The sequence below is a fragment of the Aristolochia californica genome, unplaced genomic scaffold (genome assembly GCF_029961685.1).
Source record: "Aristolochia californica isolate CCGP_79_NKW_82.1479 unplaced genomic scaffold, dmAriCali1.0.hap1 SCAF_7, whole genome shotgun sequence".
Taxonomy (NCBI): domain Eukaryota; kingdom Viridiplantae; phylum Streptophyta; class Magnoliopsida; order Piperales; family Aristolochiaceae; genus Aristolochia; species Aristolochia californica.
The window spans coordinates 39686288-39705508 of record NW_027182268.1 but is presented as its reverse complement, the minus strand read 5'-3'; the positions used below and the strand labels follow the sequence as shown (position 1 = coordinate 39705508).

Below are 19221 nucleotides of genomic sequence, written 5' to 3'. Positions count from 1 at the left end.
AGCCGATATGAATCGATCGGCCCCACCTGGTTCCACTTAAAATAGTTGTAAAATTGGGTATTCTAACATCGAGGGTCGGGATGCTGCACAAGATGGGTAAAGACTATTTTTTTTTTTTTTTAAAGTCGCCTGTAATCGAACAACGCAAAGGATAAATTACAATTTTCGAACTAGGTTCCACTTGCATATTTGCCTTTGTGGAGGTCACCTTCATCTGCTTGTCCCAGGATTTACAGAAGCTTCTACAAGTAAAAGAGATCTTGAAACTATTCACATATTTCTCCCGCTTCTGAACATCGCTCACCCTCCCAAAAAACACAGCCCCTGATTATGGTAATTCTTCTCTATTGTTCTCGACCAATCATTCCCCAAATCTGCATGACAATAAAGATAAAAAACAACCTCATTATTCTGTCAAACAAAAGGTGAAGCTCAGACAAACTTTCAGTGTGTGGCAGCATTTTCCTTCCAAGTTATCAAAATGTAATAGATATTGCAAAAGCAGACAACGTTCGGCCATGCATTCGTAGCAGTAGCAAGTTCATTCTATTGATCGGAAAACAGAGAATTAGAAGAAAAGGACTAGAAGTGGACATGAATTTTCAAACTCGCAGTGCATAACATCTCCCTAAATCTATAGATTCCAAAACTTACGGCTACCTGGTGAAGAGGAACTGATTGACTATCCTGTACACTGGAAGCTGAAGACTGCATACGGGCTTGACTGGTGCAAATCTGGTGTGTCTCTCCCTGAAGCTGTCAAGCTAACCAAATCCAAAACCTTCACTACCTTCATGGATAGCAAGCAGCAAGCGCTCTTGAAGCTGTTCTTTTGAGGAGTGCTCTGGAAGGTCAAGCTGATTGAAACTGCACATAATAATTACGATAACCATCAATTATTTTCTCCTTTTTCTTTTTCAGATGCTCTTTATTTTCTCTTTATTAGAGTCCAATTTACAAACCAACCAGGACACAAAAAAACACGATTTACCATGTATGAGCTGACGGCAATCTTTCTGGGGCTCCATAGGCCTTGTGAATCTGGAAGCGCTGAGGACCAGAAATACCCTGCAATGCTTTAAACCCCTCCAATGGAACCTGAAATCAAGCATGAAATAGAAACACATTTAGATACAAGTGAATTTGTAAGAATTTATAATTACACTTGAAGAAAACATGAAGTAAATGCTACACTAAAAGGACACTTTTTTTAGGAAAGAAAAAAGCTACTATTGTTGAAGAAAATCTAAATATCATTACCTTCGATGTTCCAGTCACAAACTGCAGCAACCTAGCCATGTCCTCCTTGCTAAATGCTTTAACTACCTCCCAAAACCATTGAACGACACTAGAGGCAGCCGTATAGCCAGTGTACTCAGTGTTGGCCTTCAAATCATCCACTGCAAAAGGCTGATAATGTCAAAAACACAGACAGACAGACAGACACATCAATGGAAAGGCACGAGAACTATATAAAGATGCACATAAACAACTTACAATCAATTTCAGGCAAACCACTAATCAGAAGCTCAAGCTCTTTGCCATTAAAAATTGAGATAAGATCTCGAGGTACTAATTCATTGAACCCTTCAAGGAAACTATTAATTTGAGGGCGAATGGCATTTGTCAAGATGTGTTCTGCCACAAGGTCTACATATTCATGTTTAGTCTCTTCGGTGACCCTGATATTTCTTCCTCCAGGTTTCAGCTCATAGTCCATGACCTTTGCCAAAAGAACAGAAGCAACCAAACAAAAAAAGTCAGGTTCATGAGGAGACTGAAAATCAACATATCAAAGTAACTCATAAGATAGGTCATAAAATGTCAATACATAATTGTACAATAGGAGGATAGGTCGTAAAATATCAAATGCAATATCTGCTAAACGATATCAAATATTTGAAGTTCAATGCAAATTGAAAACATCCAATCTTGTTCATACAGCATGTCAACCTCTACAAACATCATTGTGTATACAATTCTAAGATATTTTAGATTTGGCTAGGTTACTAATGCAAACACATACAGCTAATTTCAACGTCACTGCAAATTAGACACATCTATCAACAGATATAACATGTCCAATCCTCAGCACCATGTCAATGCTCTAAACAGGTAACATGGTCCACTATAACAGCCAACGTGATCTGTAAAAAATAACTATAAGATATATCGCATGCATACTGATGCATCCAATATATTGAACCAAACCATCAAGAATTTTTCTTTTCCAACTTTACTGAAGCTTGACAAAAATTGGTTTCTCACCTCGTTCTTCTCATAAAGGATGTGTTTCTCCTCATCAGCATCCATGCTAAATGTCAGGTCTGGAATGTCACTAACATCATTCTGGTCAATATCAAAACTAAGTGTCAGTACTGCTAGACATTAACTATAACAAGAACATTTGTAAGCTTATGAAGAAAAATACTAATCCACATCAGCAACCAACCTCCAGCATCCACTTCAAATTCTTGTAGTAGTCTGGATCAACAGCTTCAATATCATGGTAAGTTACCTTAACACCAAGAATATGCTTGTAAAAGGAACGAGTAAAATAGACATCGAGAAGCTGACCATCAAAGAGTGCTTTTGCAACCTGAAAAAGATGTCATAATAAAATGATGGTGGGTAAAAAATAAAACCACCTAATCTTGGAAAGAGAATCACATAGAACCTTACCACACGACCCACAAATTTGAAGTAAGAGAGATGTTCCGTTTGATAAACAGAGTTGGGGTTAGGTTGAAATGTTGCATTGTTCCCTACAGTAGTAAAAAGCAAAGCCCCTTTGTCAAATATGACTCTTGACATTAATTGATACCACTCTCTTGTGAGGCCACCAGCATCAATTCCTTCTTCCCCTTGAAACTGGACAGTTAATCTTCCTTTCAAATCCTGACTTGGTCGCATCCTCAACTGATTATAAGAATCCTCCAAAACATAAGCTCTACGGACACTAATGCGAAGTGGAGCAGAAGGATGTTGCTCGTGCTGCTGCCTAATTCGTGACCGGAAATAGGCTCTCTTGTTGTCAAAATCTATCAACCTTGGTGCCTTGAGCATCAAGGAGTGTGACTTCTCTAAAAGACCAGGATTCTGCCTTATGAAAGCATTCAAGAGATGCCTATGCTTATCAGCGAATTTAGAGAACGTCATTGAACCATCGGATCGTCTATCACTAGGCCCACCATATTTGCCAGATGGATGTGACAACGATGTACTCCCAACTGATTCCTTTACTTCTCTTGCAGTCACGTAGACCAAATCCTGCTGTGCTATGGACTGGGCTGCTTGCAGCTTCTCACATAAAACAAAGAAAGCCTCTATAAATGGAAGAAGTCTCTGTGTTCCAGGAGGGAGTGGAGGGGACAAGGAAGAGGCTCCACCTCCTAGAAGATCACCAGCATTTGGACTTGATATAGGAGACGAGATAACAGAACTATGCCCCAACTTCGTCTCCGTTGCACTTATGCAGTCACTCAATTCCTGCCATAATGGTTCAAGAGCAACATTTAACTTCCACATTACACTCTGCCCTTCTTCCCCTCCATTCTCTTGACCCATGCCACCTTCAACAATCTGCGAGGTTAAGACACTAAGTGCCTGTAGCACACGCAGAATTGCTGCCCCTGCCATTGACCCTGCACTCAAGCCCAACATCTGTGTGTCTCTGAGGGTCACAAGTTCTTTCATAGCAGAGCTGCTTAATCCATGAGCTAAACCCGCAAGCTCAGAAGTAAAAAACTTTCTATGAGGAGCAGCAACAGAAGCCAATTTCTTCAGAACCTCAGCAGCAAGTATATAAACCTTGTCAGAAAGCCTGCCCAATAAAAACTTGTAGTTAGTCATAATGCTTCTCTCTCTCTCTCTCTCTCTCTCTCTCTCTCTCTCTCTCTCTCTCTCTCTCTCTCTCACACACACACACACATAAAGGGAGAGCAACAAAAATTGCCTTCACTTTTTAACCTCCCATCAACACCTTGTTGTAGGAGAATCGATTATAGAATTAAAAAAATTCAGCTACAGACAATCAAATGTCGAGCCAAAATTAACAGCTCAATCGAAAAAAGAAGTCAATTTATAGATCTTACCCTTCACGAGCCAAAAGGCTGCAAAGATTGCACAATTCTGATTCGGGTAGCTTCAAGAGGATGTCATATGGATTAACAGTTTTCTTTCCACTAGAAGACCCTTCAGCTGCAGCATCTTTATTCAGCTCCTCATTTGCATTGCATTCAGAAATAGGAGGATCTTTCTGAGAATCCGGCCCACCATCAAGCTGAGAGTTGGAGTCAGAATTTGCTGAATGGGCCACTTCTACGTGAGAATGGCACTCAACTTTTCTGGCAGCATTGTTAACCACCACTTGAAGCAGACCCATGACCTGCAAAGAGCTAAAATAAGCAAACTATTCGACTTTTCAATCACGAAGCAAAATATTTTCCACACAAAAGCTGACTGAAACCTGTTCAAGATGTGCACTGCTACGTAAAAAAAGGGGTCGATTAAGGAGTTTAAGAAATAAGATTAGAGGGATGTCTCCTTTCTGAGATGACTCCAACATCTCTTCTTCCATTTTGCCCTTCCCTTTCTCCTTATCCTTTGATTGTAACATATTCGGAGTTTCTGAGGTGCAGGGAGCATCAAAGTAAAAAAGAATATTGGCTACAGCAATATGATTTGTTGCGAGATATGTTAATATCTCCAGTATGCGACGTGACACCAAGGGTGGAAGACCTAACAGAAGAACAAAATCAAAGTTAATCTATTTGGATACAAAGTTTATCAAAATGTAAGAAAGCAGTAACAAGAAAGTAGGATACCATCCAACTGCTGTGATCGACCATAAACAACATTCCACTGACAACCATAAAGTCTCTGAGAAGTAGTTGAAGCTGACCCACAAACAAAACCTTCGGCTTCTGATTTGATCATATCAAGCAACAGGTGGATCAAAGTAGCCCGCGTAACACTATGGGCACAGAGGTTTAACAGAAGCCTTTGAAGAAGGCCTTTCCCAAGGGGCTGATCAGAGAATGCAAAAACAAAAAATATCACCCAATTAAGAGATTGTTCTCACATGCTATAAGACAGACTATAAGAATGTTATAAATCACAGAATGCTAAAGTTGGCATTTAAGTTACCTGAGCTAATCTTAAGAGCCGAATCAAGGCTGTCAATGCATCAGCATCTAAAAGAGGTCTCCCTTCAATTTCTTTAACCTTTAAGCTGTTCGCAATAGCAGAAACTGCTCTGCGACCTACTGTAACTCCCACACCTCTATCCATCACAGTCTGTCTGTCAAGCCCCAAACCATTCCTCCTCCCACCCAGTCTGTGACTGCCACCAAAAAGACTACGTGCCTGATAGTGGCTCATTGCTCTGTCCCTTAGCATTTGAGCCTCAGCAAGTAAAGGTGAAGGCAATGCTGACAAAACAACATCTGAAGAGGTCAAAAGCACCTGGGACCACAAAAGCAAAGATGTTAAGAAGGTATACAAGATTAACAACTAGTGACAAAACTAAAGAATGCAATTACCTCTTCTCGTAAATCAGTAGGGAAAGTAGCTATTATAGATGCATTATCCATGTCAACTGGCTGACCCTCTGCTTGAGATTGTACAACTCTTTGTGCTCTCTGTTGTGCTAACACTTCTTCTTGGATATCAGGAGGCAGAGCAGCTAAAAACTCTGGATCAATCTCTTCAGCAGTAGGTGGTGCATACCTTGCAGGCTGGACAGACTGAGCCTGCTGTGATGCCAGAACTTCAGCACGTAGATCCTCAGGCAAAGCTTCTAAAAATGTTGGATCAATAGTGTTAGTGCTAGAAGCCTCATTACTAAGTGGGTTAGCATTTTCCGGAACTACCACATTTTGCCTTGCAGATTGCTCATCACCACCACTGATAGAAACATGTCTTGCTCCTTCAGCTTGATTACCAGCAGGGTCAGAACCATCCATATCAACATCAGCACTTTGACAAATTGAAGCGGTATGACCATCATCACCTGCATCTAGCATTTCAAGTCCAGAATCAATAACTGCATGAGTACTAGAATGGCTCTCCATTGCAGAAGGTGCATCACTACACACACTGAGTCCAAAGTCGGGGAGATTTGCAGCCATCTCAACTATACCATCTTGAGCTTGTGTTCTGATATCCAAACCAGTGGATGATGTAACAACCTCAGGAACAGTCTCCAGCCTACTGCCGGCAGCACCAGGTCCATCCACTATGTGCATGCTTTCACTGCCAATTGATGATCCATTGGCTACCCCATCTGAATCTACGTGCCTAGGCACTCCTTCCACTTCACCAATCACAGGTTCAGCATTCATTTGTTCGCGGGAGGAGTCTGGAAGCTCAGACTCCCCTCCAACCATCCGATTTTCCTGGTTATCTACAATAGAATTCCTCCCTGCACCCTGAACCTGAGCTTCACCATGCTGGCTCCCAACAACAACATCTGCTATCTGTGGTTGGTTACTAAGATTGGAAGGTGGTGAACCTGATTGTTGCTTCTCCTGACGAGCAGAATTTCCAGACTGCCTGGCCACTGAAGGGTTATTTGAAGGAGTAACACTCCGTAACTGTGAAATGAACTGTTCCTCCACTGCTTGTGCAATTGCTGCAGCTTGACCACCTGCTTGCGGTTGACCATCATCTGTCCATCGACCATCACCAGGGCCCCTTCTTCCCCCCAGGTGCATAGGGTCCATTCCCAGGGAAAAGTCAATCAAAGGTGGGGGTGCAGCACCAACCAAACGGTCACCAAAGAGGGTTGCTTCTGCATGCTCTGATGGAAGCACAGGAGCATCAAACATGTAAAAATGAGCCACATCAAAACTTCCTACTGAAAGAGCTTCCAAATCCCTTGATGAATTTCCAGCAGAAGACCACAATGAGAAGTTGGGATCTCCTGATTGTGATGGCCTAAGGAGAAGCGGATGTTGAAAAGCAGTTCCTTCCAAACCAGACCTCTCCATAAATGTTCGACTACCAGTAGGGCGACGACGTTCAACACCTAATGGCCTTCGATAGCCAAATATGTCATCCACATTTACACCATGGAAAGGCTCTGCAGAAACATCAATAAGACCACTTGCAGCTCCAGGTCGCCCCAACACCTGCAAGTGGTCTAAGCCATCTAAGCCTTCCCTCCACCTCACCTCTATTACACGGTTCTCATGGAAATCATCATCCTCTTCATCAATCAAGTCATCATTATAATCATCTCCAAGCCCATTATCATCATGATCTTCCACATCAGTATCAGCCAAAGACATCAAAGCAGCTCCCTCTTCAGCAATATCCTCATCCTCGTCATCATCTTCTTCATCATCTTCATCATCTTCATCACCATCTTCACCCATATCCTCATCATCTTCATCACCCATATCATCATCTCCCCGATGCTCAACTCGAAATGTCATCTCAATCCCATTTGTGTTCCGCAGAACACTACCTTCATCTATCTCTTCACGCATATACTCCACAGCATGCTCCATGGGTGGATGACTGCTCTCTTCCATTTCAGTTCTCATTTCCTGCTCTATAGATTGATTCATGTTTGTATTTTGATCCCCTTCATTCTGAGAAGATATGTGAACCTGTTGCTCAGTCTGCACAATCTCTGCACTTTGTTGTCGATTGTTGGTGTTTTGCCCTTGCTCCGTAACTTCATTACTTGAAAATGCATTTGTCTGATCCTCATTTCTTCCACTTGTTCCACTTGACTTCTTCTTGTTTAGTCCATCCAGCTTGAAAACTTGTTCATTGGCATTGGCAGCCCGTGTTAAGCTCTCCAAGGCTTTCAATATGAGATTCACAACTCTGGGAGCATCAGGGTGGTCTAAATCAATGACCTGAAGAATACTAGTCAAACACTGAACCATTCCACCATCTATCATGGTCTTTGCAATGTCTGGTGAGCAGCCAGGACTTGGTAGGTTACTAGAAGATGAGTTTTTAGACAAAATGGAATTTACCAAGTCAGCAAAAGCCAAAACCTTCTTGTTAGGTGGCAAGAAATTTTTGAAGGAACTGCTTTCAGAGAACAATGAGAAGGCTCTCACAATTTCGGCAACCACTCTTCGACGCCCCTCTGCAGAACGGCCACATAGCACTACCAAGAACCATGAAGCCTTTTCAGACAGTTTATCTCTCCACTCATCTGCTGTTTCAGCAGTTTTATCAGATGATAATGGAAGCAGCTGATGCAATACATGGTGCAACAACCCACCAGTTACAGCTGGCCCATCTACTTGATTGGATCCCCGCAAATGAGACATCTCTGAGTCACGTCTTAGGACAACCCCAACAGCATGTACATACATGAGAAGTATATCACTCATCAATTTGAGTACGAAAGTCACCTTTGCAAGTACAGCGGACCTCTCTGAAAGGCTACTACATTCTGCCTTTTTTGTCTCACCAACTTTTGATTTGCCTTTCTCTTTCATGGCAGGTTCATCAACCTCCATAGGTGTTAACGAGCTAGTAGACTCTTCTTGTTTTCTTGGCGATGAGTGACTTACAATGATTTCTAGAAGCTGGTCTATTACTTGAGTAAGACTAGCCGGTATTTTCTTGTGACTTCTTGAACACTTGACAGGCCCATCATTTGGCTTATTTTCTGTCATACGAACGCACTCATTTGATGCAACCCCAACTTCAGTGACGGAGGCTTTTGATTTTTCCTTCTCTTTATCTTTTTCCTTTGATAGGACAATGTTCATTCTACCCCCTGAAGAATCCAACTGGCAAACTGCAGCTGCAGCTTTCATGAAAACTGCTGGATCTCTTGAGATAACAGGGGCCATTGATGTCAAAAATGTCCTAGGTGAAAGACGGGACCCATGGCGACTAAGGATGCCAGTTAATGTTTGCCGTATCTCCAACTCCATGGCAGTCTGTAAGGTTTGAGGATCTTCAAGGAGGTGACGGATAATAGCAGAAGCAACACTGTCATATCCAGGAAAAAAGCAACTCCTTGGGAGACTAAAAAGAGCTGCCAAACCACCATTTTCAAGAAACTGCATGGCTATAGCATGTGTTTTTGTTAAACGTGCACATAATTGCAAAACAGCCTGCATTACCATTGCAGGAACATGTTGTTTTATTAAATCACAACAAACCTCCAGAACCCGATGACTTTCCTCAAGAGTCAGATAGCCAGTTGACTTGCCCAATATCTTCTCAAAACCATCAATAGACCCCTTCTCCCCGCCATCAGAAGCAGATTTTGTCTCCTTTATTGGAAGAGATAGAGTAGCATCTTCACCAGAGGAATCTGCCCGGGACCCTGAATTACCTTCAGTGCTTTCAGAAGGAACTTTGGGTTTTGACTGCAACATATTATCCAGAATCAGAAGAAGAGCACTTATACATTTAGGTACTGAAGCCTCCTCCCTAGAGTCAGTCCTTCCCCGGAAGTTAAGTAAGATGTCTATTGCTGCAGAGACTATTCCATTTTGTGCAGCAATTTCTCTTGTATTACTATCCTCACTGAGAAGCAAAGCAAGTATATGCGATATTGTACATAATGCACCAGTATCTTTGGAAAAATCCGACGGGCAAAGTTTTAGTTGCTGTATAAGATATGAGGCCACTCTAGGACGATCTTCGCCTTTCTTTCGATTGCAAAGAGTTACAAGCAAATCAGTCAGTGGGAATGCCATGGAATGACTACTCAGGAATAGTTTCATGGACGCAGCAAGGATATCATCAATAGGGGGTGGCTCTGCCCCACATTCCTCGGTTGGAACATCCTTTGTCCGGTCACTGCTGTCCTCTTTAGAGGCTTCAGTTGAATTTCCAAGAGACAAGGCAAGCGCTCGAGCAAGTTCATCATCCTCTTGCACAGGATCTTCAGCATGACTAAACAACCATTCCATAGCCATCTCAACACTGTTTGACTCAACCCTCCTCAAAGCTTCTTCAGCTCTTGCCCTGGTAAAACCCATTTCAACTATAGTAGCAATTGTCGTTTCATCAGGTGGAGGGCCAATATAGCGTTGGCTTGTTCCCCCAGCCATACCATTTCGACTCCTCTTCACATCTCCTACTCCAGAGTATATATGAGTAACAATAGAAACCATGGAAGCAATGAAATTTGGGCTACAATTTGGAAAGAGAGGGTGATTCCACACAGGAAGTATTACATCCAGAACCTGAGACTGCAACATGCAAACAAAAACCTCTGGGTCTCGAGGGACAGAAAATAACCCAATGGATAAACCTGCAGCTGGCTGAACAAGTAGCTGAGTCTGAGATGAAGAAGTTGGCGACAAAAGCAAAGCAGAATTAACAAAATATTCCAAGAGGCGGCAGTAGCTTTGCAGAGTATCAAGTAACCACAGACTGTGAGACAACTTGTTTCCTTCAGTGGCCTTTCCTTGATCTATTCCAGTGACAGGAATAGAGTAAGGCAATGTCCATAGCAACTGGCTCGTGGCCTCAAATGTAGTCAGAAGCTCCTTGAACGTCCCATGCACATAAAAATTATTCACCAAAGCTGTGTTGCATGAACGACGTCGGTTATCAAATATTAAGGCCACCATGTCATCCACAACTTTCCCAAGATACCTGCATTTGACTGAAAGTGACATCTCAAGACCAGCAGACGTAGCAGACTGCCCTGAATAACTAAGAGCCTCGTGAAAAATCTTAGCCAGAGCAGTTGCAAGGCTTTTGGAGGCAGAACTCAATGAACCCGAGTCAGCTCTTCTACGGTTTGGAGTGGCAAAGCCTTTGACCAGGGTAGCATGGAAGGAGCGCACAGCAAAAGCAAGTTTACTTAAAATTTCTGACACAAGTGCATCAGGACTCTTCTTCTTAACATCTTGGACCAGGGAGACTTCAGAAGCATTTGTGGTACCTTCTGAATCCATCTGTGATAGCTCCATATACCGTGCAATCCTACCACCACGAGTCCGCGTCAAACCATGTCTAGCATGGCGATGCACACCATCCCCAGAGCGCACAACTGACAAAAACTCATGTTCAGCATTCCAGTGAGGTGCAGTACCGTTTCTTACTGCAAGAGGGTTCAAGTACGTAACATATGGTACAAGGTTCCCATCATCATCACTTTCTCTGCCAGCCACATTGGAAGTAGAAGGATCAGATGTCCCAGTTTCTGCATCAATATCCTGTTTTTCATCTACCTTTGCATCACTACATAAAGAGATTTGCCAAAGGATTTCCTTATATGCCTTGCCTAAATCCTTCAGAACATCAGCATCTGTAGAACCCAACTCAGAAACCATCGTAGTTGTGCCCTTCAATAAAAAGTTGGCCAATGAAAGAAGCCCCTCCAGACTCGAGAGGCACTTTAAAAGTTTTATTCGCTTGACTGCTTCGAGCTCAGCCAGCCGATTGCCACTGACAGAAGTAAGATATTCATTTGTCAACTTCAGATGCTCTCTAAGAAAAGCACAAACACAACGTGCAAGAGCAGCAGAATGCTGAGGCGAGAAATTTTTAAAGGCAACTGATATGCTCTGGCCAATGGAAGCAGAAAGAGGCAATAACTGCAACGTAAATAACTGCAACACTGCCTCAATGCCTTTCTTCTCAATGAAAACACGGCAAGTATCAGCATTCTGAAGGACTGTTTCCAGAAGGCGTGCAGCATTGCTAATACATTCTGGAAGGAAAGACTCAACGTTCCCAGCTAAGGCATCAGGATTATCAATCATCTGCTCAGAAATTTCCATTCTAGATGAATCATTATCATCCACTCCAACCATGTTTTTCTCTTCTGAATCAGTTTCCATAGGAACAGGAACAGAAGACGAGCCAGGCACATCTGTTGAAGAGGGAGGAGCTTCAATACAGGTCCCAATCTTTGAAATGGTCTGCAAGATCTCGATCAGCATGTCAACTCCAGGACCCCGTAAGGAAGATGCATGACGCATGAGTTCATCCAGTCCAGTTGATAATGACCCTGGGGTATCCCCCATAAGGGCACGTAGATATGTCCTGGAAGTGAATATTTTTACAAAACATCTCATGGCATTTCGGTCCTTCACAGATTGCAACCCACCATTATTCAGGCATAAGGCATCCAAGCACTGTGGAATACATGTTATTGCCTCTGACGAGTAAAGAACCCCACCTAATATAGCATCCAAAAATGCACGAGGCAAATCAGCAGCATCCAAGACAGGAAAACATGTAGGGTCTTTATGTATCAGATCACTCATCACAGTAGCTGCAAGTGAAAAGACCCCACCACCAAAATCTTTTGCTCGTCTAAAGATAATGCATAAGCAATGAGGCAACAAACTCTCTTCAGAACCATAGATTCGGGACGTAGTTCCAGGAGCATATGTTCCAAGTGATATAGCACGTAATAGGGCTTTCATCAATAACCTTCTGTGGTAGGAGATAAGAGCTTCAGAATACAAAGGCTGCACATCTAGCTCATTAGACACCCCAACAATCTGTTTGCCCTTCCTAGTACACTGTGACTCTTCCTCTTGCTTTTTTGGACCTTTCTCCACATAAGTAACTTCCACTTTAAGCCGTGCAATAGTGTCATCCAAACCACCTAAATCTCTGAACAAAGCAGCAGCTGGGTTACTATAATCCATGAAAGCTTCCAAAACATGAACAGCAGTACTGACCAAATGCAAGTGTTGGGGGTTTGTATCTTTAAGGAGAGGCAGAAGAGTCGGTATAAATCCTACTTCCCTGAGGGCTGAGCAACCAGAAGATGATGAAACCAACACAGTCACTAGTGATAAGAGTGCTTCAGCAAAGACGACAGACCAGTTTGAGGAATCACTGGTGATGAAATCTATAGCCTTCTGCATAAGGCTGGGCAGGATTCCCCGATGACCACCTGAAGTTACAGCAGTTAACACGGATGGTTGACGCGACCTGTCCTGGCATAGAGCAACCAATGAAAGAATTGCCAAAATGCGGATTTTCTCGGGAACTGCATCTTCAAAGCTTAACAAGCTGACCAATTCACTGACAAACTCAGGTTCATTGTTAAAGAAGGCAGTCAAGTCATCAGCATTATTACTTGCTTGAACAAGAACAACAAAGGCATAGAGTCGAATGCAGATGAACTGCTGCCTAGAAGCTAAAGAGCCAAAAGCCCTTGCAAAACGCAATCTTGATAGAAGTGAAAATCTCAAACTTGAAGGAACATTGTATTCTGTCACTAATTTGTTTAAAAGTTCAAGATCACTCTCCTGGCAAGAGTTAATTCCTTGAAGATGAATAACTTGCAAACCTCGATTTTCTGTTTCACTCGGTGGCAATGAAGAATCATTAACAGCATAAAACTCAAAATGGAGGGTGCAACCCAGCTCATATGCAACTGAATCACACCCATCCTGTACAGAGCATGCAATCAGTCCCAGGCCCTCTTCTTTACCTCCCCATCCTTGCGAAAAAGCAAATAACTTGGAATTCAGAGATGTATCACGTATAGAGCACTTCCCAATTGTTTTCTTCAGAAATGCAGCTAAAGTTTGCAGGCTAGCCTCAACAACATCCGGATCAGTGGAAGCAAGAAGAGATGAAAGATGCTGCTGCGGTGACATCAAGAGAAAAATGAGAACTGAAAGCTAAATAATTACAGGCAAAAAATATAAATACTTGAAATGTACAGCAGAAGCAGAATCACCAGAAATTTATGTTTCAGAAAATAAGTGCATACCTCATAGGTGCTATAAAAGTGTTTGTTCGTACAATTCTCCAAGATGATCCTTATAACCCGAAGGATTTGAAGAACTGCCTCTCTAGGGAATGGAGGATCTGCTCCCAAGAAATTGTCTTCAAGATGCAAATCCTTTCTAGGTTTTATGTACTTCTCAAAAAATGAATCAAAATGATTAAAGAGATCAACCCAGTGATGAAAATCTCCCTGCATATGGTTTGAAAAGAAAAAAGAAGTCAGATGAGTAACATCGGTGCTGTCACCTCTTTAAAGCTAAAATGGATCAAAAAACAGAACTGTACCTTATCAAACTCCCATGTGAAACCCTTTAGGGGCTCCTCTATACTCTCAAGAGGAAGAGCAGTGACGCTGCTAATAAATGCCTTAATTTTTGGAGGCTGAAACGAAACAAAAAATGAATTACCAATATTTCAAGAACATAAATACAGGAGACAAACAGAACAACTTCAATCTTCCAATCCAAAGAACCCACCACCATCGAAAAAACAAAAAAACAGCACACACTAAAGCAAGATCCTTAAACAAGAGAAGCACACTATTTTAAACTGACATACGACACCATTATGTCTCCCAAAAAAGGTGCAACCTTTGCTCCATTCTAAACAATGTGCACTGGAGCATAATTTGACCTACTAAAATCAGAATTCGGCAACTTCTAAACATGCTCCTTAAAATCTGCGAAAGAGAATTTTGTTACACCTGACAGACAATCTTGGTATTCACATCCATCAAGAGAACTTGACAAGAATCATAAGCTAACAAATTCAATTCCAAAGAGGAGAGTAAGCACTCAGCATCCTAAAAATATGCAACCTGCACCCAAAAAAAAGGAAAGAAAAATGCAATCTATGAACAAAAAAACTACATTTTTATGGTACCATAGCCTTTTTTGTTGAAAAAATAAAGAAGAGAACTGTAATTACGTCCATAGGAACCATGAACAAGGAAATTATGACAATTTCTTAAGTGAACCCATTCATTTACCAGTATTGACCATTTTAATGATCCCCTGTTAAGCCAGATCTAGATCAAATTGTCAATAAAATATACTTCAAGATTTTTTTTAAAAAGTACTGCAACTTTTTTTTTTGTGATCACTAGATTCTAGGATGTTACATTTTCCAGAGCTGCCCAAGCTTACTCTCCATAGCAAGCATCAGACAGCATGCTACAAAGAGGTGCAGACCACCAAAAGAAACAGTGGATTCACAAACTGAAGGCAATGAAAGTGGACTACTGAAAAACACCATACAAGCAATAAATTTAAGCTAAATAAGATGCTACAGATACTAGGATGGTATTTTATATGCCACCAGGACATAAAGAAGTGCTTCAAAGTCTTTTTGATGCAGTCTCAAGTTTAGTTCAAGGAGTACGAGATGGGGCATAAAATGTCAAATGAAAGGTGGAACATGATAAATTTGAAGAACTTAATGAACAATTTGAGAAGATGAATTCCCAAAAAAGTCCAGCCAAGAAGATTCTATCATATTGTTGAGAACGCAGCTTCTAGATTATAGAACATTTAAACCTTTAAATAAAGATACTAAGTTAAAGGAGTTAATTTCCAGCACAAAAAGGGCATTTTAGTTATTTATCTTTAGTTAGCAAGGTCATATATGTCTTTGTTTCTTTTTTAAGGTTCTTAGTTGATAAGTGCATTAGTGATTAAGTTAGGAGGGGTATAGCTGTAATTTTAGAGAACATACTAAAGTGAAGGGAAAAGTGACATTTTGTAAAGGAATAGGAGACTACTGGGTTTAATACCCTAATCTTAACCCCCCCCCCCCCCCCCCCCAAATCTCAATTTCTTTCGAGTTTGGGTTGGATTCACAAACCCTAGGACAGAATTATAAAAATTATACCTGGGTCAGATTCTAGTTGAAGTGTAAACTTGCTGAATTCAGCTCCCCTACAGATCTAAAGTGCGAATTTGATTTTTAGAGCATGTTTTGGTTTCACACCAACACTACATGTATACTTGAATTTCAACACACTGATTTATGCTAACATTTACAATTGCATCTTCATGTAAAAGCCTTTTGGCTGCATATACAAATCAAACTAATGGAGATAAGAATCAGTAATCAAGTGAACACATTGAGAAGAAATCCACGAACCTAAAAAAACAGAAAGTTTGACTGGAGTTGTAACTGCAATAGCACACATTTGTAACTCGCTTCTAAAGTATACTCTCATGCAATTCAGTAACCTTTCCTCGCCTCCCACCCCCATAATATATACATTTACACCAGATATAATGAATTCAAAAAGGAGTATTGACTAGAGTTCATACAAGTCAGGTACACAGCTATTTAATTCAACTACTACTTTTGAGTGACTTCATTTTTTTTTGTTTTACATTAATTTTTATTCCATGTTCACGATTGATGTTCATCTTTTTTTATTCTTTAACGATACAACAGATATAATGGGGTTGTTGTGAATATAACAAAGTCAACAGCATTCACGAAAATAATTTACTTTTCTAAGGAAGAAATTTTTGGTGCAACTAAGGATGGCTGGAAACTTGAGTCCAGCCTACTTCTCACATGCATGCATAATACATATATAGACATTTATACGACTCTGTGGGTGTGTGGGTGCGGGTGTGATTTAGTCATCATTTGTAGGCAAGCAATTCTTAAAGCCTGTCCACTTAAAGGTCAGGATATATGATTTCCTTTATTTTTATTATACATAAAAATTTACCCCTTGTATTTAAGAGTGACGTTCATCTTAAATCTTTTTCATGTTTCTTATCATTCTTTAATGATAAAATGAATACAATGATATTAGTGTGAGTATAATGACCCAAAAAGCATCCTTCCAATAGTTTGACTTTTTTTTTTACTTGCCTAAGGAAGAAATAGTTGAGTGAAACCAAGGTTCGGTGGAAACTTGAGTCCAGACTCTTTCCTTTAATATATGCATAATACATAAATTTACATATACAATTGTGTGTGCGCATGAGAGAGTGAATGCTTGTATCTATGAGCGCCGCCAGCCCACTTAAAGGCTAGGAAACAATCTGAATTACTAATTTTAGTTTTATTGCAGAGATCACTTCAATACAATTGACTACGACAGCTTTCAGCAGGCTAGTATTATCAAGCTAGTTTCTTAGAGACCATAAACAATGTAAGAGTCACCAACTATATGTACATATAAAAGACCTCCTACCATTAACCCATGAATAGTTTTGAGGGAGGGGGGTAGTGAGATTGGACCATCAAGAATCCATATGCATTTGTAAACCCAAAAATGTAAAAATTTTGTAAGCCCGGTGGAATCAATGGATTTTAAAACAGTAGTTAGTTAGTGAGATGGACTTTCAAAAATAAAAGTAATAGAACTATAACACACACTCAGAAAAGGGGGGGCCGGGTCCCTCCTCGCACTCTCAGCCCCTCCTCACAGTGGGTAGTCCCTCCCTACCTCGGAGCTTAGTTGCATATTATATGCACTTCATTATGAGAGAACTAACAGAGTTTTTCTTTGTCCTGCCAAAGTCAACCAAGATAAACTAGTCCAGCAAGGAATAGTTCCTGGTTTTCTGAAAACAATAAGCACTCGTGCTTCTATCTTAAACCTCTAATATGCAGGTAAATTTCAGAGTTGAAAGCAAGACAGAACCATCTTTTAAACGCATAAAAGATTGGAAGAACTTAACCGTTAAGAGAAAAAAATGTAGACGAATCTCCTTTACTCTCAAATGCTCGTACCCTCTTGAGGCATCTAAGTCCAATAACTAGCCCTTTTTCAGAAAATCTTCAGAAGAACTTAAAAGGGTTTTATCGTGCTTGGCTACGGACACATTATGCTGGAATCTAAAGTATCAAATCTCATTATGCTCACAGAACACTTTAATTGCACACTCGAATAGATGGCCACCATCTGAATAGTCAGCACCGAAATCAACGAGGTCAAGTTTCCTCGAAGTATCAGCGAGGAACCAGTTTTTTTCATAGCTAACAAGTGTATTGACAATTACATTCGAAAAATAAAAATAAATAAATAAATTACCAAAAACGCACACAACTATAACAAAATAGACCTAAATATATTCTTACATTAAAAAAGATAATCGAAGCATAAGCCCCACAAAAAGAGGTCGAAAACACGAAAGAAAAATTAAATTACAAAGCACACAGTTCCGAAAATTCACATACCACTTCCAAAACCCTCCTCCTTTTCAACTTCATCTTGAATTATCCAGAACGACGCATTGCCGGAATCAGTACAAGTTGGAAGGCGATCGAAACCGGAAATTCTCCGATCGGTCAGAAAGCAAGAATATGCAAGATTATAACTTTAGGGGGTACTTGCCGAAATTTTTTGCAGGGAATCGGATCGCTTGCGGAATGAGATAATGACAAGATTTAGAAAAGGAACAGGTATTCAGAGAAAGAAGTGTACCGAACCTGGATAGAATTAGGGTTTTGAAGAAATCACAGAGAGCGATCCGATCGCAGGGAGGAAGCGAGAGGAGAGAAGAGTTTCTGAGTTTTTGAGGGGAGAAGCTAAAGAAAAGAATGCGGTAGCAACTAGCAAGTGTCGTGTGAGTTTATAAAGGAAAACCGACTTATATTGAAGAAAAAGATGAAAAGATTCGGGGTCCGTAAAAATGGCCTTGTAACGTTTCAAATCCAGAAGATTGAGTGCTGGAAGTGGGCCCGCACTCAATATGCGCCACTAGATGAAAGCGTACAGCAAACCCAGTTCATATCACAACCGTAAATACTGAGGCACCTCCTGAACTGGAGATGCCTGCGTGGGACCCGTCGGTCCGGTGGGTTCCTGGGCATTACTTTTCGTGTGGAACAAGTAGTTTTCAACCGCCCGCGGCAAAATGGGCCTGTAGCGCTGTGCCGGTTCCTTAAACCACTTTTCGTAACGTTTCGGTATTTGCAGAAATAAAAAACGGTGTATATGGAACAAAGGACTAATTCAAGTGAGACGAGTGAATTCATGTTTTAGAGTAAGAGATTGCTCTTTTCATTGTGCAGACTTCGCCATGAAGTAATTGCTTCACTTCTTGTGTGGACCCAAGAAAAGTCTCCATCTTCAAAAACAAATACAGCTTCGGCCACTTTTTCTTTAGGTTAAAAGCAATTCCATTACTAAAACAATATAGAGATATCTAGACAATTTCTTTATCTTAGCCTTGAACCTGATATAAACTCGACCTTTTTTATTGACCTACACCTAATATGAGTTACAAACGGGTCAAGTATGGGTTTATTATCATGACACAATTAATAAATAAGTCACGTGCGGGTTTGGTACTAAGGGTCCAATATGTTCTAGTTTAATTGATCAAATTGAGCAAGAAATATATCAAAATTGTCTAGTTTTTTATTAGTTTTACTACTTAAAAATAGCTTATTTACTAATAATTTTTTTTTATAAATTATGTTGTTTGTGTTGATATATTTGAATGAGTTAAAACCCAAATCTTAATAAGGTGTGTACGAGTCTATATTTTACACCTGTTTAATTAACAGGTCATGTTC

At 40.7% G+C, this 19221-nt stretch overlaps 1 protein-coding gene across 2 annotated transcripts; it reads right to left on the bottom strand.

The window, feature by feature from the left end:
• Positions 1-93: 93 nt before the first annotated feature.
• LOC137936366 (E3 ubiquitin-protein ligase UPL1-like) lies at positions 94-18240 on the bottom strand. Of its 2 annotated transcripts, none has more exons than XM_068780975.1 (16): positions 17878-18240; positions 13987-14082; positions 13685-13891; positions 5544-13556; positions 5149-5466; positions 4827-5028; positions 4469-4740; positions 4095-4387; positions 2683-3823; positions 2453-2599; positions 2269-2349; positions 1498-1723; positions 1261-1400; positions 992-1098; positions 661-867; positions 94-374 (listed from the first exon to the last, which is right to left on the bottom strand). In XM_068780975.1, exons 1-15 carry the CDS (start codon positions 17908-17910, stop codon positions 765-767), a joined length of 11379 nt encoding a protein of 3792 aa, XP_068637076.1. In that variant the 5' UTR covers positions 17911-18240; the 3' UTR covers positions 94-374; positions 661-764. The 2 variants fall into 2 exon arrangements, with proteins under 2 accessions (XP_068637076.1, XP_068637077.1); XM_068780976.1 differs by having other exon boundaries at positions 5544-13553.
• Positions 18241-19221: the final 981 nt, after the last annotated feature.

Excerpts from the sequence above, each read along its gene's own strand:
- LOC137936366 (XM_068780975.1), bottom strand. The coding sequence starts at position 17,910 with ATGAAGTTGAAAAGGAGGAGGGTTTTGGAAGTG. Across the intron at positions 13,892-13,986 it reads TCACATGGGAGTTTGATAAG|GGAGATTTTCATCACTGGGT; the intron begins GTACAGTTCTGT and ends AACCATATGCAG. Across the intron at positions 4,741-4,826 it reads TCGATCACAGCAGTTGGATG|GTCTTCCACCCTTGGTGTCA; the intron begins GTATCCTACTTT and ends TTCTTCTGTTAG.